Below are 23,650 nucleotides of genomic sequence, written 5' to 3'. Positions count from 1 at the left end.
CTGAAATCGACTGAACATTTGTAAGGTGCTTTTTACTTTTAATGGGCCCAGCTAATTGTAATATGTATTTTCTGATGAAAAAGAAAAAATGGTTCTATTTGATATGGCTAATGGTGATTTATGTTGTATACTCTCTCTTTTACATTCAATCAATCAGGATTTTTTTCGTTTGATACAAAAATAAAGAAGTTGTACTGGTGACTTTTTGAGAGAAACAATTGTAAATTTGTAATTGGGAATAAATATGCCGGCATCTGCCTTCCAGTGTTATTTTGTGTATCTGTATCTGTATCTATATAGCCGGTATAACCGCCGTTCGGCGTAACACACCAGCCTCGCAGGCACGCGGCGCGGCAGCAGCTGGTTATATTACACCGAACAACCTGTCACACCTAACTTTTGCACATCTATCTGCAAGCGTTCTTTAAAGCTATCCAGAGAAGATGCCCCTACTGTGCTTGGTGATAACAAATTCCACTCTACGATAGTTCTGGGAAAATACGAATTTTTGAACACATCAATCCTAGGTTGGTAACTCTGGTACTTGAAGTCATGGCTGTTTCTTGTTCTTTTTTGAGCTGGTATGATATAATTATCAGTCGGCACGTCCACCAGCTTATTGGTCATTTTGTACATCATGCAAAGTCTGGACATTTTCCTCCTGTCTTCAAGTGATGCCCACTGCAGATCTGTTTTCATTTTGGTAACACTAGCATCCCTGTGTAATAAACTGGTGTCTGTGAAAAGGTATTCAAAGCATCTTTAAGATCATTGAACTGAGTAACATGCATTATAATAGATTAGATATAGTTTTTTCAGGTAACTTAATCAATCAGTCCAATAGCATACAAAAGATCTGAGCCACCCCAATTAACTTGGCCCATTAATTTTTTATTTGCATAATTGAAAAAAAAAATCTTCTCAGAGCCCACATCTGCTTGGAGATGACAGCAATAATCAAATCAGCTACACCCCCATGTACCATTATTGTACAGAAAAGGTTCTTCCCGTACGGCGACCTTAGAGACCATGGCCCCAAATTTGGAAATCCCAAACTCTGCAAAACCTTTTTTTTAACCCGTAATGAAGAGGTTCAATTCTGATCATTGGATCTAACGTTAATGCGTTCTACGTTAATGAGTCCAAATACCTATTCGTAACACCACAGAAAAGAAAAAACACGAAAAAAAATGTTGTTTGTCCATAACTGGACTTTGCTGTACCAACACTGTCCTTAGCTGAGGCCAGGTCCAGCTTGTGTGTAAGTCCTTTGGTTCTTCATAAGAATTGAGTCCTGTGATTAGAGAGGCATTATCCCCGCAGTGGGAATTATATTTTTGCAGCAGCTGTTAAGGGTACGCACTGCTACCATACACTGTCCTAAGGCAGCTTATTAAACATACCGCACACCTCTAGATACGTATGGCTTCCATCAAGATACTCTCTATGTAAAATGTTCAGAGAATAGAAGATAGGATATGTCGTGATCACGAGTTGCCAGGTCTTGCGGACCGCATACATCATCGAGGGCCCTCATACAAAAGAATGCATATTGTATTGAAAGGCGGTACTGAATACATCATTGCTGCATGAATATTGAAGAGCGCGCGGATGAAGTTAAATGTTGAACCCTTAATGAGCGATGTGCATACCGTGAATCTTTATTACTGGAGGACCTTTTTGACAAGATGCAGAAGTAGACAAAAGCTAAATGAGTGGTGCGCCACTGTTTGGTGGTTTGGCTTTGAGAAAAAATTCCCGCTACCCCATTCTTCCCTCTCGCGTGGGTAAATCCTGTTTCACGCTCGCCCATGTCAATTGAGAAAGTCGCATTCCTCCAGCGTTACCCGGTAAGAACCACTCTAGCCAATAGCCCACCGGAAAACTGCGCACCAGTGGGGTCGGTAAACACGTCGTGAGCTCAGAGCGTGCGAGGCTCATTTTTACTGACACCCGATAATTTACGAGGAAGAGGCGGTAAATTTTGGATTTTATTGCGAGCAAAGTTCGGATTTTACAAGCGTGAAGCTGCCAGTGTCGTCCATGGAGGGAGGAGGGAGTTGGAGAGTGATAGCGGCTGTCGTCTTGATCCATTTCTTTGTAGAGGTACGTGCACATTGCTTTTTGCAGTGGTCTTTCCATTGTGATCATCTTGCGGCGGCTAAATACTGTTCGATTGATGGTTCCAAGACAGTTCTATTTTAGTTGTGTAGAACGGCTGCATCTATATTTTAATCCGTTTCCGAAATGGGGATGAAATTTCAGGATAAAAACGGGTATATGTACTAGGTAGCGCTGTTGCGATGAATTGAGAAATGTTCGTCGGATCAGTACCCGCCCGGCTCATGGCGTTTCGTCTTCGGCACTCTCGCTATGGAATTGGTGATTTTCGCGTCAGCTAGATATCATGGGGTCCCCAACAGTTGTCTCCTAAAAGAAATCGTAATCGTTGAGATAGTACAGTCCTCCGTTCATCTCTATCATTGTTATTCTCAGGACTGGTAAAATGATGGAATACAGCCCGAGATTCCCCGCTCCCATGAGGTTCTGCTCCATCGTGTCATGAGAGGCAAGCACATTGAAAAAAAGTAGAATTCCAAAAACGAAGGGCAAAGATAAGTATTGTGAAGAGTCTACTGTTAGGTACATTTTGTATAGCAAGCTGTTGATTAGATAGTAGCATATTGAAAACAATTTGCAGTAGACATACTATTTGTCGATGAAAGAAGTAATTTTGTTTAACTAGGATGCGCGTGAGCAGAAAAAAACGTCAATTTCCTAGAACTTGCACAAACAGTGATATCATCACAGTTTTCTTCAAACATTCTGAACTCGCACAAGAATCCGTCATTAACCATTCCTACAGTGTTTTTGTCACTAAACATAACGCATACACGAATAGACCGATGAGGAATCATTGTGTACTATCGTCCATGCAGGATTTCAATGTTTCCTTCAAATCATTTGGCCTTGTGCGTGGATGGGCGACACTGCTCGAACGAAGTCTCCTAGATGTGGAGTCCACATTGCCGTCCATTTTCTGCCATCTTGTGCATTAACAATCTTGATTAATGCGACATGATTTACCAGTAGCGGCCATGAGGTAACCTCGCTTGAAATGGTAACCCGGAAATTAGAAAAAAAAACACCATCTGCGATATTGCACCGTCTTATTGTACTCTATCTGGAGTATAAAAAACCGAGTGACCGAGAAACAACAAGAAATTAATCATCGACCTCTTCATCCGTTAATTCCATGTCTATCCATGTTTGTCGTAATTCAAGGAAACGTCACTTTCATTGTGGAAAGTGGATTCCTAGAATCGCTATTTGCTCTTTCAGACCTCGTCAAAAAATGTAATACTGATGATAACATTGCTAAGGGCGACGATCAAAATCCTCGTATCTAGCAAAATTCAACAACAATGGCTTCTTGGGCATGTTTTGTAACGCGTGGCAATCGATGTCCACGGGATCAAATGTCATGTTCACTGCGGACATTTCTTTCACAGATCGAGTGGAACTGATCATTTCATTTTACCTCATATGGCAGGTATCAGCACTTAATGCTAGACCTACAACAACGTCCGGGCAAAGTGCACTAGATTTGTTTTAAACCATCTCCATAAACGTATCACACAACAATGCCTTTTGACTTTTTGCTCTTTGTACTTGTTGACCCAATTCCATACGCTTTAGCTTCGCTCATTATTTTGAAAAAAAAAAGACATTCAGCAATTTTGAAACGCTGCATGCATTGAAGGTACATGCAAAAGAATCCACTAGTAGCACCATTCCATGTAGAGATATATATCGCTTAAAAGTGACATTACATCTTAGTCTTGAAATGTTCTGAGGGGGCCTTTCTATCGGTTGATTCACAACCACACGCAGGATGGTCGACGCTGCCCTTTTGCCAGGGTTCACATAAGATGCTCTGAGAGTTCTGAATGGCCGCTGTGTTCCAACTGTCACTTCCTCAAGTACTGCTAGAAATCCATTGTTCTTCCATGCCAACAAGCCGATTGTGGTCGGCCTGAGGTTCACAGCATCGCGTCAATCAACGTCTCAAACCAAAGAGCCCAATGTTTGTACAAGTGCACGACAGCCAACGCCATGAGAAAAGTTCAGGTGTGTTTGGGATGCGTCTTGGTCCTCTACTTCTTTGTGAAGGAAGGGAGTGAATTCCTTTGCCATTTGGGATTAAGAGTAAATATACGAAAAGTGGTGAGATGAGAGAGGGTGGGATGTGAGTTGGGGCTCAAATGAGGAACATTTTTGACTGATGCGTCACTTTCTGGAAAAGTTGTCCCTGTTGGGTTCTCTTTATTCCCTTGTGGTTTCCAAAGCAGCAAGCCAATGCACCACATGTTTGCATACCCTGTGAACAGCTAGCAACATCTTGACGTAAACCGTTTACAAATATTCATACTGAGCTTTGTTTCGTGGAAGCGATTATCTGCAGTAAAAGACCGGGGTTAACATGATATGGTGTAGATGTTATACTGGTACGGTAATTACTTGTTTCCTGTTATTAGAAAATAGATGTGACATATGTATTAGTTTGAGAATACTTTCTCCGCGATGAAGTCCAGAAAGAACTATGTTGATCGGCACAATATTTGTTTTTACTCTTCAAAGTCGTGCAAGGGCAAGGCGCCATAGTTGAGTCATTTATCCCCAACATCAAACACATCCTGTGGGATAAATTTATAGCTATAAAAGGCGAAGGCAATATGTTTCTCTTGAAGGAGATGATGGGAAGTGAGATGGGAAGTGAGCGAGCCTATGTCAAGATTGTTGATCTAGCAGCATTCTTGAGAGAACACTGGCAATTGCCAGCGCTACCACCGAGTCACCTTGTCTACTTGCTTACGTGCCACACAACATCGTCCAATGTCAAAACGTTCTAGAGGTCGCGAGTAACATTGAAGAGCCTTAACTTGTGACATAACGTTGGATGGAGACCAATGAAGAGCTACTTCAGGAAACGGACCGGAAGCACTTTGTCGGCGGTATCGTGATGGCATATATATAGCAGACTGGATCTCTCTGGTCGATCGTAGTTCTCGGAATGAACATCAGGTCATAAAGGGTGCCGGCATTGGCAGGGCAGCGGGACTATCTGATAGAATTACTAGAAAGAAATAGATTAATCAAATTACTTTGCGTTTTTGAAAATAGAAAGCACTTTTTTAGTTGCGTGAAGACTTCCATTTGCCCTAAGCCACGATATGCCAATGGCTGATGCTTGTAACATTTCGTAGGGTTACGGAGAACACTACCGCTCAAGCTTTTGCCATCTCGATGGCAACACGTACATGTCTGTAGGACTTCAATATAAGGATATCATCAAAGGGAAAGTGGAATTCTTCTTGAGATCATGTAGACAAAGGCAATAAAGAGGGTTTAGATGGAAAGTAGGGATAAAACGTGCCGATTTGTACGACAGTATTCAATTGCATTTCCTCAATGGTATTCAGTGGTAGCGTGGATAGGTGGTCTTCTTTGTGAGATATGTGCGGATCAAACAACAGCCAAAAAATAGTTTAATCCAAAAATAGTTAGTGACGTTTTTCTCAAGAATGCATCCGGTATTTTTAGGTTCAGTTTGTTGTCAAGCTTGAATGATTCGGCCCCTCCCAGTCTCTCATTCCACGACCTTGCAACGACATCAAACCTGGATTACGTCATCCAAGGATGTGGCTCAAAGAAGGTGTCGGATCTGAAGAGCAATGCCGGGTTTTATGTACACGCAAATTTTTCAATTGAGATCCTTTGAGAGAGAAATTCTATGCCTTGGCTCCGCCATGCCACCAACGTAGACAGATTCCACTCTGTGCCCTGTCTTTGATGATGGTACCATTGTATCAGATAAGGCATGGTTTTGAGGTCGTCTTCATCTTTTGTATCACCTAACCTCCCGATACACCATTACTTGGTAATACACCATTTCATCCACTACAACGTCTAGTAGTATATCATGAGAAACATGTAACCCCGATCAGAACGAAGAGCCTTGCATGCATCTAGCTCGGGTAGTGAGTATCCCGTTAGTGTGTTCTCAATCGTCCCCCAGGACGCTGTGTCGGCAGCATGTGAGAACCACAGTCCTCTGTGCGGGAAGAACCCAGGCTGGCCCACCACTGAGATGTGCGCCACCAATTACGTCCGCGACAAGTGCCACCAGTTCTGCGGCATCTGCTGTAAGTAGTACCTCAAATACTGTAGAAAGGTCGCTCTTTGTTACGTTGATGAAAGATAGACATCTAGGAAAACATTATTTGTCGCAAAATGGTAAATGCAAATCTCTTGATAGATCTCTTTATAGGGCCATCCAGTCAAAATAAAGGTTATGTATGTATGTAACTTTATGTACGTATGTATGTATGTATCTTCGTGCCTTATTCAATAGCTATTCTATAAGAAATAAAGATCGTAAGACGTTTCCTGTTTTTACATGATGGCAAATAGTAAAGCTTCTTGTGTTGGCCTTTAGCTTCTGTTTAAAAGTAACATGGCGTTAGCATAAACAAATAGACATTGAGGAGATTACGTAAGACTTGTAATGCGTGCGTGCAAACTGCGACCGGTTGTTTTGAAAACGGCACATGTCAGACCTCGACCTTTCTCGTCGCCAGCTTGCCCGCAGCAGCCGGCCTGTCAGAACGGAGGTCGGCGGGGAGGCAACCCGGAGAACTACGGCAACAGGACGTGCGACTGCAACTGTGTGGGGCTGTGGAGCGGGCAGACCTGCTCAGGTTGGGCAGAAAGTGCATGTATTTTTTTCATCCCAGTGCTCGTAGTACTCATGAAAGTAGCATTTAAATCATTATGATGAAATTAAAACAACGAGCCTTTGACGCGAAACGTAGTCTCTACCAGACTCCGGATCGCTGGAAAATCGTAGAAATGGAACAAATAGAGAGGAATATAACCGGCCAGGGAACAGCTCGCGATCCTAGGATCCCTAGATCCGCGGTCGCGTTACTGTTGCCTAGCCGGCTATATTCCTCTGGCCGGCATACTCCTCTATTTGTACCATTTCTACGATTTTTTATAGCGACTCGGAGTCTGGTAGAGACTACGCGAAACGCACCATGAAGAGGAAACCACACCTTTCAAAAATGCGGAAAAATGTTCCCTGTGATTGTATGTTGAGCATTCAAAGTGCCAAGTTTCAAAACTTTGTCAATAAGAAAAGCCATGATTTCTTGTTCTTGATTCTCCTTTTCTTTACTTCAGAATGCCAGGCGAGATGTCTGAATGGTGGCACGTTGGACCGCGCCACGTGCACCTGTAAATGCACACCTGGATGGGATGGGGATCAGTGTCAAGGTGAGGATGTGTGACGTGGCTCGAGCTCGGTCCTAGTCTTTGATATTTGTTGAACCTGCTTGGATGACTATTGTTGTTCCTTTTGGGGACGTTGTTCAATGGCGGTGCTAGTCTTTGATATTTGTTGATCCAGCTTAGCTAACTATTGTTGCTCCCTTTGGGAACGTCGTTCAATGTCGGTGTGGTGAAATGGCGTTTTGTACTGACTGAGTGCTAATTTGTGTGTTGGTCAGACCCCTGTGTGGACAAGAGCCCTCTCTGCGGAGCTAATCCAGGCTGGCCCACCCAGGACTCCTGCAAGACGAGCTATGTGAGAGACAACTGTCACGCCTTCTGTGGTGTCTGTGGTGCGTCTTGTTCTGAACTCTTGATGCATGTACATGAACAAATCTATATCCATGACTTTTCTTAGGATTGATCTACAGAGCATATTCTATCCACATGTTCTGCAGATTATGTTTATCTTCGTGACACATAAGTTAGTGAAATCTGTCTTTTTAATCTTTGGCCATTCAAGTTGCACTGTTGATAATTCATTTCTTTCCATTTCAGAGACAAGTGCTGTCACTTCGGGAGGCTGCAAGAAAATCTGTCGAAATGGCGGGACGCTGTACCCAGAATCCTGTGTGTGTGAGTGTGGACCCGGGTGGTTGGGAGACCAGTGTACCGGTTAGTGTCACCACCTAACATGTCACCTCGACATTTTACTTTTAGAACTCTGCGAAATAAACATATATATAATACATATGAATAATATAAACGTGCCTGTATGTCACTTTTTTTATCATAAATAGCATTCGTCGTTGATTAAGTTACGAGCTTTCTTTCTTTCTTTCTATGTCTTAGTTTATAACACTGACCTCTCTCTGTCAGGCAGTGACCAAACGGGTTATAATACTTTAGAAAAGACCAGGAAGTGCCTTAGGGCACGGTCACATATATCATACTGAAGATTTTGATGCCATAGGATTTTTGAGCAGGCCGGGAGCCGGGACAAAACCAACCACCGATCCAAAACAGCTTTTGGTGTACCAAGACAGTTGAACTTTGGCGCAGACGTACATTTTGTCCTCCAAAATGCGCGAAGTTAGCGATCGTACGACGGTCGCACGACCTATGTGACTCCCGGCCCTTACTTACTGTTGATATCACCCTCCACAGAACCGTGTGAGAACAAGAGCCCGTTGTGTGGCGCGAGTCCGGGCTGGCCTACAACAGACCTGTGCTCCAACAACTACGTCACAACTAACTGTCCACTCTTCTGCGGAAAATGCGGTGAGCTCTAGAACTTATAAATCATTTTGTCGGTACGACTGCAAGGCAGCTATAGTCATAGATTCGATAGCCATTGCTACTTTCATCTCAACTCCTTGTTATACACTATCCGTTATTTGCACACAGTTTGTAGTCTTCAGCAGGATAGATTTGACATTACTGTCTCCTGCAGCATTGAGTGTTTGAGCAATATGTTAATTAGCCAATAAGATATAAAAACAAACCACACTGTCTATGATGGGGAGCTTAGAATGTCCTTTACATCCTTAGAATGTCCTTTAGTCATCAGTAATTTAGAGTGTTTCATCTTCACGAGTGAACTGCTATCTATCTCTACGTGGTCATGGTGTCCTGATATTGTTCCGGACGCGCGTACGGGCGCTACATGACGTATGTTATACCGTCCATGTTCCCAGAGTGCCAGGAGTCGCCCAAGTGTCGGAACGGTGGATACCGCGGGAACAACCCGTCCAAGTACGGAGACAGGAGCTGCGAGTGTAACTGTGCCGGGCTGTGGAGCGGACCCACGTGTGCAGGTACTAAAGCCAGAATTAACTTCGTTTGCTAAACTTGTGTTAACCTGTGATAATGAATTTTATGTAAAATATGTAAAACAAGGATGCAGTCGTCAGGGATTAATTAACATAAAGAAAGCGGAACCCCTTACCCAAAACCTCCTTGAATGGAGACTACTTGCTGCCCAACGTGTCATCAGATACGGGTGCTTTTAAGTCGAAGTTGTCAGTACTGTTGTAAGTGTGTAGTTTGAACCATCCTTTCTACCCTGCCCCATCTCTTATCCTTCCACAGAGTGTAATGTGCGGTGTGCAAACGGCGGGAGGCTGGACCGGTCCACCTGCACATGCGCCTGTACACCTGGCTGGGACGGAGACCTCTGTGACAGTGAGTCTACTCTTCTGTCCTCGCGTCTTTGACACGAACAATTGTCACAGGTGCAACACACAAATAACGAAGGAACAGATGTAGCTTACATTTCGAGACTCGAGACACATATCAATACATATCATTAGTAGAAATTGTGTGAAACAGTAGAGTATGTTTAAATGTAGATTAAATATTGTTCGCACTATAAACTTAACACAATGGACATGGACCCTTTTTAAAAAGAAGTTCGAGAGGTGTAATTTTTTCGGTTTCGGACTACCGTGATGTTGGTAATCCAACGGTTTTGATGATGACGATGTCAATGTTTCTCCAGAGCCGTGTACGAACGCCAGTCCTCTGTGTGGAGCAAACCCAGGCTGGCCGACAGCGGACTCCTGTCGATCAGACTACGTGGTTAACAACTGCCACCAGTTCTGCGGAGAGTGCAGTGAGTGCACACTTTTATCAACTGTCAGTCCTTGTGTCACTGACGAAATGTAGTGGATTCTGCTTTAAACGTCTGACCGTTTCCAAAGTCATATCTAGTTGCTTGATTAACTGTATTTGGGCGCAGCTGTCAGTCGTTCTGGGGTTTTCCTGTAACAGACTTAGCTACTGCAGCTGTAGTTCACACTGACAAGTCTTACTTTTCTAGGTTGTCCCACGTACCCCGCGTGTCGGAATGGCGGAGCGCGAGGCGGCAATCCCAAGAACTACATGAACAGCACCTGTGACTGCAACTGTGCGGGGATGTGGAAGGGACCAACATGCGAAGGTAGGAAATCTCAGTAGGTTTCCTACATCAAAGTGGACGACATCAACGTAAAACGGAGCTTGTCATTGAAAATTGCATAGTTAAGTGTTGGCTGATTGTCTTTGTTGATGGAAGCAAACGCTGCAACCTGCATTCTTCATACTGGCCATTCGACGAAGAGCTGTGTATCAGTATCAAGTTTACATTACCTGTTAATGACTTGCTAATAACTTGTTGTTGTTAAAGTCGGCAACATTGCTCTCGTTTCAGCTACTGTTGATATACCTTTTATGTACAGATAGCTTAAGACCATGTTACCACTTCTATTGGGTATTGCTAACCGGTTTCGCCTCCCCAGAATGTAGAATACACTGTGAGCATGGCGGGGTAGTGGACTTCACCACTTGTTCGTGCCTGTGTTCCCCCGGCTGGGACGGTCCGCTCTGCACAGGTAGGCCGGCATCTTGGCAGATAATGGATGAATGAAGGCCTTTATTGTACATCTCTGCCCCACAAGTGACATGTTAACAAATCATATACATATTTGTGCACATATAAACGTCTAAACTACTCCAATACATTCGACTTCATCTAGCTTCTTGGTAATTGCACAAATGTACTGAGCTGTTTTAGTGTTGGTTCATCGAAGGCTGTAAGGAATTTGACTTTCTATTTACTAAGTACCTGAAGTGAGGATATTCTATCGATAGTAATGCACTGTGGTCTGAAAATGTGGATGGAAAACTACCATGTAGTTGTCAGATGGCTAACTATTTCTGTTCAGTACTTTCAACTGAGAAGTATGAACTTGGAACAATTGACACGGCTTGTCCATTTAGTCCAAATAATTTCCAACTAAGAACTTACACATAGATATACTTCTGTGCATTTAATGTTACTGCTATCTGAATGTGTTTGAGTGCTACTGCTTACATTTCACGTGTTGCAGAGAGGTGTGAAGACAAGCACCCGTACTGCGGTGCCAACCCAGGCTGGCCCACCGTGGAGTCGTGCAACACGGACTATGTACGGGAGAACTGCCACGCCTTCTGTGGAGTTTGTCGTGAGTAACGTTATCAACTTACTTTCAAATGTCTTTGATAACAAATAACGCTTAGCGGTGAATCAAGACGACCAATAACGAAAATAGAAGGAAGGCAAAATGTGCATTGGACTTGGATGGGTTTTTCTTCTAATATGTGGCAGTTCGCGTCGAGAGAGATGTATGAGAGAACGAAATTGTTTGAACGTAACAAAACCTTTCTTCTGTTGCAGAAGTGAACAAGGGTAAGCCAACAGGGTCCATTTTGAAGCCCAAACCCACCAACATACAAGGGGACGGGCCGGGCACTGTCAACTTCTGCATCACCGCCCCCTGTCGGAACGGCGGAACCTGCATCCCCATGAAGACTGGGTTCCGCTGTAACTGCCTCCAGGGGTTTGAAGGCGCCCGCTGTGAAATACGAACAGGTAAGGAGCATCTATTTGTGGGATTTCCATTGGAATAGATAACATGCTGGAATAAAGATATGGTGCTACCCTGTAAAGGTCGTGTAGATTGTTGAATAAAGGCTAGCACGGTACTATTCTTTATTCAACAATCTACACGACTTTTACAGGGCTGTGTTCTCGTTGAAAAGTTGATCTATTTAATAATATATACTTATACATCTTTACTGAACAAAGACGTTTAAGGACTTGCAAATAAGATATCTGTGTTAGGTTTATCGCAAGGCGTTTGGTATCGTAGCTGTCTCATAGCAGTCTTACAGCTGCAATATTCAATTTCCCACAGACTGCAAGTTTTCCTTCGACCTTGTGTTCCTTGTGGACGGATCCACCAGTGTCGGTCCGAACGAGTTCGACAAGTCCAAGGCCTTCCTGCGGAACGTCATCAACCAGTTCCAGATCGGACCAGACGCCACCAAGGTAATCATCAGCTGGCGATATGTGCAGCAAAACATATCCTGTTCCGCTATTCAGATTTGATTCAAACATCTTGATCATCTTGGTGCAAAGAGTTTTCCAATACCATAGGGGAGGCCCATTTTGCACTGTCGGTGGGTGTGTCAGTTCTACGATCAAGTGTACGGCCATGATTTTTATTTACTGGGCAATTTAGTCACGCTTTTATTGTCGTAGGTAGAAATTTGCAGTGGTTGAATTTGGCTGAAGGTCAAAGTCACTGATTTGAGATGATTTATCGAGCGTTCAGACAGACAGACAGGCAGACAGATCGAGCGTACAAAAGACCATTTGGTAAAGCAAACAACGACTTCCTATTTACCTTCCTCAGGTCGGTGTGATTCAGTACAGCAGCACGGTGCGCGAAGAGTTCTCCCTGAACCGTTACCTGACCAAACAGGACGTCATGCGCGCCATCGACAGGATCCCGTTCCTGGGCGGGTTCACCCGGACCGGCGAGGCCATCACCTTCATGAAGCAGCACAGCCAGTTCCGCGGGAACGTGCCCAAGATAGCCATCGTCATCACGGACGGCAGGGCGCAGGTCGGGCTTCATTTGGTCCTGAAGACAGTCGTTAATTTCCCAAGAAGTAAAAATAATACAACATTTAAAGTCAATATTGTTTGTGTGTCGTTGATGAAGAAATCTTGTTATCGTTGCTGTCATTTTGCGATATCAATTTGGAATGAGGAAACAATGAGACAGTCGACATTATTTTTATTAAGTAAAAAACATCATTTGGAGTCACATTGTGGGTCGTTGATGATGAGATCTTGTCATTTTTCTATTTAGATTTGCAATGAGGAAACAATTGCAATGAGATAGCGTATCTGCAAGAATTGATGCAGCAGGTACCCGGTATGTCCAAGTAATCGTAATCTTATTACAAATAGTTCCTAAGAAACTAAGAACAGGACCATTGCCTTTACTCAACATCAGATCTGGACACCGTTGTTAGAATATGTGGTTAATTTGATGACATGTGTCCCTCCCAGGATGACGTCAGCTACCCGTCGCAGATGGCTCACGGCGCAGGCGTCATCATGTACGCCATCAGCGTGGGAAGCGTCAACATGAACGAGCTGAAACTGATCGCCAGCGCGGAGCGCTACATCACCACCGTGTCGGACTTCGACGCGCTGTCCACGCTCACACTCAGTCTCACCGAACAAATCTGCCGGGGTAAGGCGGCCTCTGACTGTGATTTGAGTGTCTAGATATCCTCATAGCTCAAGCGATAAAGAAAGCACCTTTGATCACAGTAAGGTTGAGACAGACATTTTCCCCATTCTTGCAGGAGTTCCGATGAAGGTCTTATACAGAAAGGTCTTATACAGTTTCTATCGCCTTTCGGCAATGATATTGTATCTTTCCATTCGGTTAACTTTTCTTTCGCTCACACACACATACGCACACACACACACACACACACACACACAAACAAACAAACACACACACATTCACATGCATGCGAAATATCCTCCTGATAATATTTCTCTAAAGCCGCCAATGTCATAAGGTAGGTTGAACATAATATGACCTTGGTACTGCTGTTTATCCAGGTGCTGCTGACACCTGCCAGGTGCCAGTGCTTCAGTTTGAGGACTGTCTGAGTGAAATGCTGTCCAAGTGTTACTCTCTGGACGGACACAACAGCAGGGTGGTCCGGGTCGAGTCAACAGGTGGGTGTCAGAGACTCGTTCTGAAGTTTCCACATGTTTAGACTAAAGCTAACGTCACATTTCAAAACCAGGCCGGCCGGGCTTTTTTTGTGGAAACAAAAATAGAAGTGTATACGTAAAGATAGGCACAAATAATGCCCACGACTATTCAATTTGCGTCTTGTGTAGTTTAATGTCTTTTATATCATACTTTTCGTTTCCGAAAGCTACCCGGTCGAGCCCCGGCATGGAAATGTGACGTAGGCCTTGCGCAGTGCTCTGCAGGTTCATGTCAACTAAGACGCCATTTCTCGTAAACTAAAAGTGTTTTTGACGTTCTTGCAGGTAACGCCAACACCTGCGACATCCCCATACGGCAGTACGAGGAGTGCGCCAAGGAGGCCATCGCCACATGCAACCGTGTGCGCATGCGCGGGCGAGCCAACAGGGGGAAAAGGTCGGCGACGTTCGCCTCTGACGGTAAGCTGGGTTGATTACCACGGTCATCTAGCGGATTGTCTATATATGTGGTAAGATTCATTAGGCAACCATAGCCATGCAGACTGTTTGTGTACGCATTTGCGTTATCGCCTTTATGAGTAGCTATTCGGTTCTTTCACCCAGATAGAGTTTTCTGTTGGTAATTTACGAACAAAGATAGTGCAGTACTGTGTATGTATGCGTGTTTCTGCATCTTATTCAGGCTTATAGATATGCTATACCGTTCTTACAGACGGAGACACGTCCAGAGGTCTCCCCGGACTGTCCGCCGTCGCCGCGGTGGGGGCCGTGGTCGTCCTGACGCTGGTCGGTCTCGGCATCACGCACTGCCTCAAGAAACCTACAAGAACGGCGAAATGAGTCCCGCCATTGCTAACAGTAATTGATCGTCTACAACTTTGTGTAGAAGACTTGTTGAGTCTTGTCGACCCTTTACAAGAGAGGTTCTTGTGTAGCTTGCGCTCCCAGATCTATCTTCGACGCACGTACGGCCTGTGAAGAATGTATCCTACTTGTAACCTCGGAACTTCACAGCTCTAGAAAGAGACGGATAAAGGCGTGCGGTAATGTGTAGCGTATGTATCTATATCTGAAGGACCCGGTAGGAACAAAAGTTAGCTACATTTATTTCAGAAGAGATTTTTTGTTGTTGAAACATCAAAAAGAAATTTAAAAAAAAAACAGATCTTCCTCAATCACTGTTCGGTTTTATTTTTGCATGCCCGTGTAGCTATCTATTGGTATTTTCTGAACATCATAACAAGGGGAATTCCGGCAGCTATGTCGTTACGTGTTGTAATGGGCACCACAAGACTGTGTCTTCTAAAGCAGCGACCTTTTTCGTCTTTCTGAACTAGTCCACTACAGGGTACACAATGTCCAATTTAGTATGACGACGAGCTTTGGTTAGTTAGATGAGATGGCTTAAATGTCGTTAGTTGTCTACAATAAACCATTGGTGTGTTTGCATCAACTTCAACAGTTCTGTGCTGAAGTTGCCTCGAAATAAGCTCTGATTGGGTCAAAAAATGTTTAAGATTTTATTTTTTGGGAAAGGTTTATGGCAGGTAGCTGTGAAAACTTTCTTACATTGAATTACAACTATGTTTATGTATTAGTGGATTTACTAAACATTGGTGGCAATGCCTGTTTATTGCATATATGGGTATGAGCTAAACTATAGACACTAATCCTAATTGATACGTAAGCCATAGTACACGAAGACGATACAGAGTGATACTTGACAGTGTTGTGGAGAATTGTGTTGTGTTTAGATCGATGTGTTACACATCCAAACTACCTTTCTAACCAATAAGTTGTACAAATAACACAGGGAAAACTACCAACATAATTATGACAGCATGTAACGATTTCCAGTCGTTAGAATTACCATAGTGAGGTATGTTGATTCTTTATTTAACTCCTATTCAATTTATCATCATCTTAATTATACAAAAATATTTTTTGTGTACATTTTAACTACTAACAATACTCATACACTCGGGGCAGCCAAGACGTGTCAAAATATCTGAATGGATGCATGTATGTTTGTAATATTTGATTAAACTTACTTTTAGTGAATATTTGGTGTTGTGATCTTCTCAAGACTTTTGTATCGAGCTCTATTAATCGTTATAACGTTAGATGTAGATGAAACAGATTGTCCTCATAGATTCAGAAAGTCAGTGTAGCACCACCCAATTTCTTTGAACAAGCATTTTATTTGCAAAAAGTAACATGAAAATACCTATTATACACCTGACAACTGTTAGTCATGTCGTAAAAAGGAAATCCATGCGTCCTGCACTTGAATGAGAAAGAAACCACATTTTTACAAAGTGAAAAATACACCAGAAGTTTAAAAAGTGAATACTAAAACCTTTATGTTACACAATGGGACATCACCACGACCAGCGTGGCATCTACATCTACGTTACTGTTTACTCTACCCCTAAATGCCAACAAGAAACTCCAAGTAGTAATCAGTCAAAACAGACAGTTATTATTTATAATTACATCGCCTTCACGAACATGATTCTGGAGCACATTTCCATACTCTATCACTAGATCTTCCTGGGAGTTAAACTAATTTGTGCGCGTGTCGCTTATTGTAACTTAAGAGCTTATTGAAACATACTGTCTATATACAAACTTAGAAAAAAAACACTAATCATTATCAATTTTAGTTTGTGCGACTACAACATCATTTGAATTTACAAACGGTCTATTCTTGGACTACCAACAAAAGCTCCTTTCTCCGACACTATAAATGAGAAGTCTGCTCAAAAGAGCAGGAGTTTCGCTACTAACACTGACAGAAGTGAAGGTAAGACTACAGTAGGCACCACGTTGACTCCGCTGTTGATGCCCTGCAGGTCACAGGGCGGCAGTTTGGGCGTGGTCTCCTCCATCTCCATCATACACCCGAACCAGTACTGCCCGGTGGACTTCGGGTAACCGGGGTCCACACTGAAGGTCGTGTCGTTGAAACGCCAATACTGGCTGCCCTGTAGTACGGAAAATATCAAATGTTATATGACATCACCGTAGTCTTTATTTAATACATCTTGTTAATATTAGCTCGGCTAGAGTGCATTCACAACTGTGTCTTGTCTGATATGTGTACCAATAAAAAATAAATGTTATATGATAAATCTCACACACGCTACTTTAAGAAATTTCACAACGCCTTTAGATGAATTGCTCTTTTAGTTCTAGTCTCTCTCATATACATAGAACATTTGTGAACATATGTTTAGAGTTCAATAACAAAGTGCTGAGAAGTTTCAACTGCCTTCATGATTAAATATGTGCAAGCAAAGTTGTTTTGTAAACCAAACACAGGGCGCGGTTTGAGTGGGTTTAACTGTGGTTTAAAACTGTACAAAAGGTGGTATTCTGGCTTAATTAAAGTTTGCGGTCTAAGAAGTGGTTTTCTAAGTTCGATAACGCGACTGCACAATAGAGGCTTCCGATGCGATTGACGCGTCATCGTTCGAGTTTCGACAGCGATTTAGCGCTTCGTAAAACCGACCGTCGTTTAACAGCGCACTTATCTTACATCGCAACCGACATCACTACATCGTTACATCTCAACCGATCTTAAATGACAATCGAGTTTTTAAACAGCAATCGAGTTTTTAAACAGCAATCGAGTCTTTAAACAGCAATCGAGTTTTTAAACAGCAATCGAGTTTTTAAACAGCAACCGAACCATAACTTCACGGGGGGACACTTAGCATCGGGTTTACTTCACACCTATTTAGCACGTGGGGGTGTGTATTGGCGGGAGGGGGTGGGGTTATAATCGACTAGTTCGGCGTATGAAGTTGGTCTCCGCTGATTTCAGGATCATCGTGCAAATACACGAATGTTCTCAAGATCTTCACTGTACAGTCATGATAATTACGGATTATGTGCATGTAGGAGCGTATGTAGGATAACCTGCCATTTACGGCCCAATTTACCACTTTAGATTATATATAATACACAAACAAGCACCATTGGGATGGTAAAGAAAATGATATCAGTTGACAATTACTACAGTTTCTGATTCAGAGACGTATATTTCGACAAATGCGGTGATGCAAAAATTCGATTGGGGAGCTGTCATGTATGGACTCAGTTCCCCAAACCTCGCATTCAAAACATAATCTACCGTAATAAAACTGGAATCAAATATCTTTAACGGGCACTTTTGAGAGACAGATGAACGTATGTGGGATTTAAGACCTCACATTTACATATCCAGTTGCTTGAGCATCTTACTGCCCGGATGTGAATTCACATACTTGCTTGAGTATCTTACTACCGGGATGCCTAATATTAGCTTTACGTGCTTGAACAACAGTTGTTTTTTTTCGGCCAGAGAGAAGATGTCTAATGAGGTAATATGCAGGCACGAGTAGCAGAGGAAATAAACTCATGCCCTAACAATGACAATAACAAGACTGTTTGTTTTGTGTAGGACCTGCCAGATAATGACTTTTGTTTTCTTCAAGTTAAAATCAAGTTCTCATTTGATACAAAATGTTCTCCATCTATTTGAAGCACTTTATCGGATACGGTAAATATAACAACATCATCTGCATACAATATAGGACGTTAAGTTATGTTAAGTCTTCGCTTTAACTTATTTGTATCACGTCCTTGGTTGTGTTTAGAGCATTCATCATCATCATGCACGTGAAGGTTGTTTAGAAATTAGATAAAGTGGGGATAAGATTGCAGCCTTGTCTGACTCCTTTCACAACTGCAAACAATGGCGCTAAAGTAGGCGAAGTTTTATGTGCATACATTTAATTATCTTGTAAAAAGTACTATCTGCTCCAGAATTTAACGGAGACCGCATATCTCCATGAAATATCTGCTGGCTAAACTCCTTCCCTAGTTAATGATACTATCCTATGCCACAGCAAGATCTGCTTGGATATTAGAATTATGACACTTTACATTAACTATATAAATTAGGGACGTATTTGCATCATTTGTCTCTACTTATCTTGCACCTGCCACAAACAAATTGCTACATGTATTTGAGCCCTATAAAGGAAACAAGTATGTATTAAAAATGCAATTTTTTTGCATAATTTGCAATTTACATGCATCTCTGTAAATCTTTACTGAACTTACTGATCTTTACTCTGCAAAGGATATTTGCATACTGAATATCATGGAAATCCGTCGCTCCTTGGAAGATTTTAACAAAAACGCCCCTGCAGGTCCAGAGCAAGCTGCTATGGGGCCCAAACAAACATTACTTCTTCCTTGCATTACAAGATATCTGTCAATCAAAAACCAGAGACCAGAGCATGTCCAGGTAAAACGATACTAAAATCGGAACTCCTACTTCAGTATCAAGGTCATATACTGTAAATGCAGAAATGTTTTTTGGTGTTTTGGATCAAACAAAGAAGAAATTGTGCATTAATCGAAGCCCGCTTGCAAAATATCAAAGGACAATTGCAGTAACATTCAGGAACACAGCAGTACTTTCAAAGTACAAGGAAGACGGACGAAACTAGTGGAAGTAGACAAAACTGACATCAGATGCCCAGAGGGGTGTATTAGAGTTCGCACTGAACGGGAAGGCGAACTGGTTACCAACGCGGTACAACTGTCGCTCTCAAATTGCCTATTGTGTCAAGGCCACCAGACACTTCACCATGTCCTGAATGCCTGTCCAGTGGCACTGGCAGCCAGATACACATGGCGACACAACAGTGTGCTTAAGGAGGAACTGGTGACCACACTGCAAGTATGGTACTCCATGTCTGATCTGCCGGTTACCATATGGTGTGATCTGAGTCCTAAACGGTTTGCTTGAGGGAGGGACTCATATCACAGTACCTCCGGACATCCTACCTACATTTGCCTAAAATCTACAAAAACTTTAAATATTCCATGGAGATATGGGGTCATAGAACTCTAGTTGAAATTATTTGTGGGGCATAATCAGAAACAACATTAGCATGCACCTGCATGTTGTCAAAGAATAGACTCAAAATCTTCATGGCACATCTGTGCTAATATCAGTAAGACAATGAGGCTTGTGTATGTTATATACATTTTATCACAGATGAATTGGTGATTTGTCTTTTACCTTCTCAATAGAATACAGCCGCAATACAATGAACAAATAATACAATCATTGTTTATTTGTGCAAAATAGAATTGATTATTTACTTGAAACAAAGGAAATTACATACATAATGCAAAAACAAACTGCATTGCTACACTAACACTTCTCTTTCTTCCTTCATGTCTCAGAGATAAAAATCCACTAAAAATGCAACAGTTTTGGACAGTCGCACAATATGAAAGTGGTACACCTCATCTGTACATGGCATACATACATACTACATGTACGTAACTCAAGCTAAAAGCATTGTTTTCTGTGCTAACGTTATACCTGTATCAATCACAAAATCTTCTTTTACAAAATGTTTCTAGGTTTTACACTTCTATTTGAACGTGTACATATCTTGCTATCTGACATTACCACAAAAAAGCATTTGCTACCATTCATAAAGACACAGTTTGCATATGAAACTTCAGTGAAATTTTGAAAAGAAACTATAACAATGATAGTGTTCTGATAAGCTGACAGAATCTCGATAATCTAGCAATACAGAACTGAAAACAGTCTTGATATGTCATTGGTAAATTACATATACAATTGTTACAAATACAAGTACAGATTTTGGAAACAGTCAGATGTTTCAGGTAGCACCCTCTTACTTTTCCCCAATAACATTAAACAAGGACCAACATATCCCTTTATCACTCTCAATCCCCCTCTCTTTTTACATCTGCTGATATCTAGCAAGTAGTTTTTGTCAGTAACATATAAAGCAACTTTGGTGATACATTTCTTCTGTACATTGTATGCATGCCTACTATGACCTGCTCACCAGTACATACCATACCTGTAGGACAGGATTTCTTTGGTAGATATGTACCTCATCAACAGTGAGTCACTACCTCAAGACTTCAACATACACGAAACGCACATGTGCTCACTATGAATACCATTCATATACATGTAGTGTTATATGCATCACTTAATGCTATATCACAAGCATCAGGTCCTCATGGTTTAACACTATGTCTTGTACATATCTTGTCTGCTAGCTGCACTGGCATTTATCTGTAACTGAAAACAAGAAAGAGAATATGAGATTATTAGCAATAGGATGATAGTGTATTAATGCCACAAAAAGGTCTTCAGAGCATCATGTAATGTGACCTTATTCTACTGTTAACATGCAACGTAACTTATTCAGTCACTTACATGTAGTATGGCAACAAAGTCCATGACAATTGGTAGAAAAACTACTGAAAAGAAAGATAACAGTACATGTACTTTGAAAGTAAAGTAAAGTATTCTTGACGAAAGTCATCATCCCTAATCAAGAATATGCACGCTTTCTTTGATGAAATTTGCTAATACCTAAGGAAAATTGTCTCAGGTCACGTACTTAGATGATCTTACATGGGTACATGGGTAGAATATATAAGCCTCTAACAAGGCTTTGCGGATTGCAGACTGACTTCTCTGGCTGGCCGACTCCCCTAGCATACTATTGGTTCTATCATTTGTTGAATTTTTAATATTTGACCAGCAATTCACGGAGTCTGGAAGTGGCTAAGACTACATTAGTCCTGGAGTACAAAGTCACAATAAATCAGACAAAAGTCTGATAGACTTATACATGGAGACACCGCACATGCAGACAAACATAAACAAGGCAGGGAGTAGACTAACTGTGTTCCTCTCTGTACTGTGTCACTCAGGTACATTGTCACAAAAAAAGGACATGTACATGTAAATGTCAGAAATCTTTCAAAAACCTTTTGCCACAATGGAATGGCCATCCAGGTATTTCACAAAGGATAAACCAAAATACACCCACCACATAATACAGTTTCCACCTATACTGTTGGTCCTGGCCCAAGCTGTCACCCCATGGATCCATTTGGCTCCGGTAGGCCCTCCTGTCAAACCCGCTGCTCGTTAACCCCTCCTGTTGGTCTCAAGGATCTGGCTATCCCTCTTGTCCATCCCGAGGCCTGGACCACCCTTCCTGTTGGCCCCGTGGCTCTAGGTACCTCTCCTGTCTGCCCCCGCTGGGAGTGACAGCAGAGGGTGCCATAAGGCCATTGGACAGCAGAGAAAAAAGGGGACTATTATAATTGTTTTTACTCTCTGATTAAAGGGTATCTTAACAGAGTACATTCAATCTACATAGGTGCATTTGCTCTCTTTATCTTTTTAGGGCCACTCAATTTACACAGGTGCATTTACTATCTTACGAAGCTTACTTAACGAAGGTGCATGTGCTTAACAATGGTGCATGTGCTCGACAGAGGTGCATGTGCTTAACAATGGTGCATGTGCTCGACAGAGGTGCATGTGCTTGGCAGGTGCATGTGCTTGGCAGGTGCATGTGCTTGGCAGGTGCATGTACTTGGCAGGTGCATGTGCTTGACAGAGGTGCATTTACTCTCTCAAGGTGCATTTACTTTAAAGAGGTGATTTACTTCACAAAAGCACATTTACTCTCTTCAAGTAAATTTACTTAATAAAGGTACATTTACCCTCTTAAGATGCAAGGGTGAAGTTACATTTGTACCTTCAATGCAAAGATAGCTTGTATCTTTAGAAAATAGCTGCCTAGAAATCTACTAAAGATGAAATTAAAACTTTTACCTGATGGCCCACGGCTCCGGTAGGCCCTCTTATCAGACCCGTCACTCTATTTGCCCCTCCAGGCTACTGTCGGACCCGCTGCTCCGTTGGCCCCTCCTGTTGGTCTCAAGGATCTGGCTATCCCTCTTGTCCATCCCGAGGCCTGGACCACCCTTCCTGTTGACCCCGTGGCTCTAGGTACCTCTCCTGTCTGCCCCCCCTGGGAGCGACAGCAGAGGGTGCCATGGGGCCATTGGACAGCAGAGAAAAAAGGGGACTATTATAATTGTTTTTACTCTCTATTAAAGGGTATCTTAACAGAGTACATTCAATCTACATAGGTGCATTTACTATCTAACGAAGCTTACTTAACGAAGGTGCATGTGCTTAACAAAGGTGCAAGTGCTCGACAGAGGTGCATGTGATGGACAAAGGTGCGTATGCTGGACAAACGTGCATGTGCTTGGTAGGTGCATGTGCTTGGCAGGTGCATGTGCTTGGCAGGTGCATGTGCTTGGCAGATACATGTGCTTGGCAAGTGCATGTGCTTGGCAGGTGCATGTGCTTGGCAGGTGCATGTGCTTGGCAGGTGCATGTGCTTGGCAGGTGCATGTGCTTGACACTGACAGGTGCATGTGCTTGACAGAGGTGCATTTACTCTCTCAAGGTGCATTTACTTTAAAGAAGTGATTTACTTCACAAAAGCACATTTACTCTCTTCAAGTAAATTTACTTAATAAAGTAACATTTACCCTCTTAAGATGCAAGGGTGAAGTTACATATGTACCTTCAATGCAAAGATAGCTTGTATCTTTAGAAAATAGCTGCCTAGAAATCTACTAAAGATGAAATTAAAACTTTTACCTGTTGGCCCACGGCTCCGATAGGCCCTCTTATCAGACCCGTCACTCTATTTGCCCCTCCAGGCTACTGTCGGACCCGCTGCTCCGTTGGCCCCTCCTGTTAGTCTCAAGGATCTGGCTATCCCTCTTGTCCATCCCGAGGCCTGGACCACCCTTCCTGTTGGCCCCGTGGCTCTAGGTACCTCTCCTGTCTGCCCCCCCTGGGAGCGACAGCAG

The 23,650-nt window shown here is 42.6% G+C and overlaps 2 protein-coding genes and 1 long non-coding RNA gene across 5 annotated transcripts in view; 1 reads left to right on the top strand and 2 right to left on the bottom strand.

Moving 5' to 3' along the window:
• The first annotated feature begins 1,655 nt into the window (after nt 1-1,655).
• On the top strand, nt 1,656-15,253 carry LOC118403846 (multiple epidermal growth factor-like domains protein 10). Its single transcript, XM_035802705.1, has 20 exons — nt 1,656-2,106; nt 6,080-6,206; nt 6,642-6,761; nt 7,246-7,338; nt 7,572-7,685; nt 7,891-8,007; nt 8,500-8,613; nt 9,030-9,149; nt 9,424-9,516; nt 9,833-9,946; nt 10,154-10,273; nt 10,611-10,703; nt 11,202-11,315; nt 11,528-11,722; nt 12,048-12,181; nt 12,549-12,761; nt 13,214-13,400; nt 13,781-13,900; nt 14,225-14,359; nt 14,613-15,253. The coding sequence occupies exons 1-20, from the start codon at nt 2,044-2,046 to the stop codon at nt 14,738-14,740; spliced, it is 2,514 nt and encodes an 837-aa protein (XP_035658598.1). The 5' UTR covers nt 1,656-2,043; the 3' UTR covers nt 14,741-15,253.
• An 828-nt stretch (nt 15,254-16,081) lies between these two features.
• The window catches only part of LOC118403865 (matrix metalloproteinase-14-like), a 35,903-nt gene continuing 28,334 nt past the window's right edge, over nt 16,082-23,650 (bottom strand). The window contains exon 10 of the mRNA XM_035802725.1: nt 16,082-16,887. Within this exon, the coding sequence (XP_035658618.1) occupies nt 16,663-16,887 (225 nt within the window). The 3' untranslated portion in view covers nt 16,082-16,662. The remainder of the gene's footprint in view (nt 16,888-23,650) is intronic.
• The window catches only part of LOC118403911, a 9,728-nt gene continuing 6,095 nt past the window's right edge, over nt 20,018-23,650 (bottom strand). For 2 of the 3 annotated variants that reach the window (XR_004829715.1, XR_004829716.1), the window contains exons 3-6: nt 23,436-23,634; nt 22,593-22,791; nt 21,796-22,009; nt 20,018-21,035 (exon numbers count right to left, since the gene is read on the bottom strand). This is a non-coding gene — a long non-coding RNA (uncharacterized LOC118403911). Of the gene's footprint in view, nt 21,036-21,795; nt 22,010-22,592; nt 22,991-23,435; nt 23,635-23,650 lie in introns of those variants that run through there. The other variant, XR_004829714.1, reaches the window with a different exon arrangement.

The sequence above is a fragment of the Branchiostoma floridae genome, chromosome 2 (genome assembly GCF_000003815.2).
Source record: "Branchiostoma floridae strain S238N-H82 chromosome 2, Bfl_VNyyK, whole genome shotgun sequence".
In the NCBI taxonomy this organism is placed as follows: domain Eukaryota; kingdom Metazoa; phylum Chordata; class Leptocardii; order Amphioxiformes; family Branchiostomatidae; genus Branchiostoma; species Branchiostoma floridae.
This window is presented reverse-complemented; position numbering and strand designations above follow the sequence as displayed.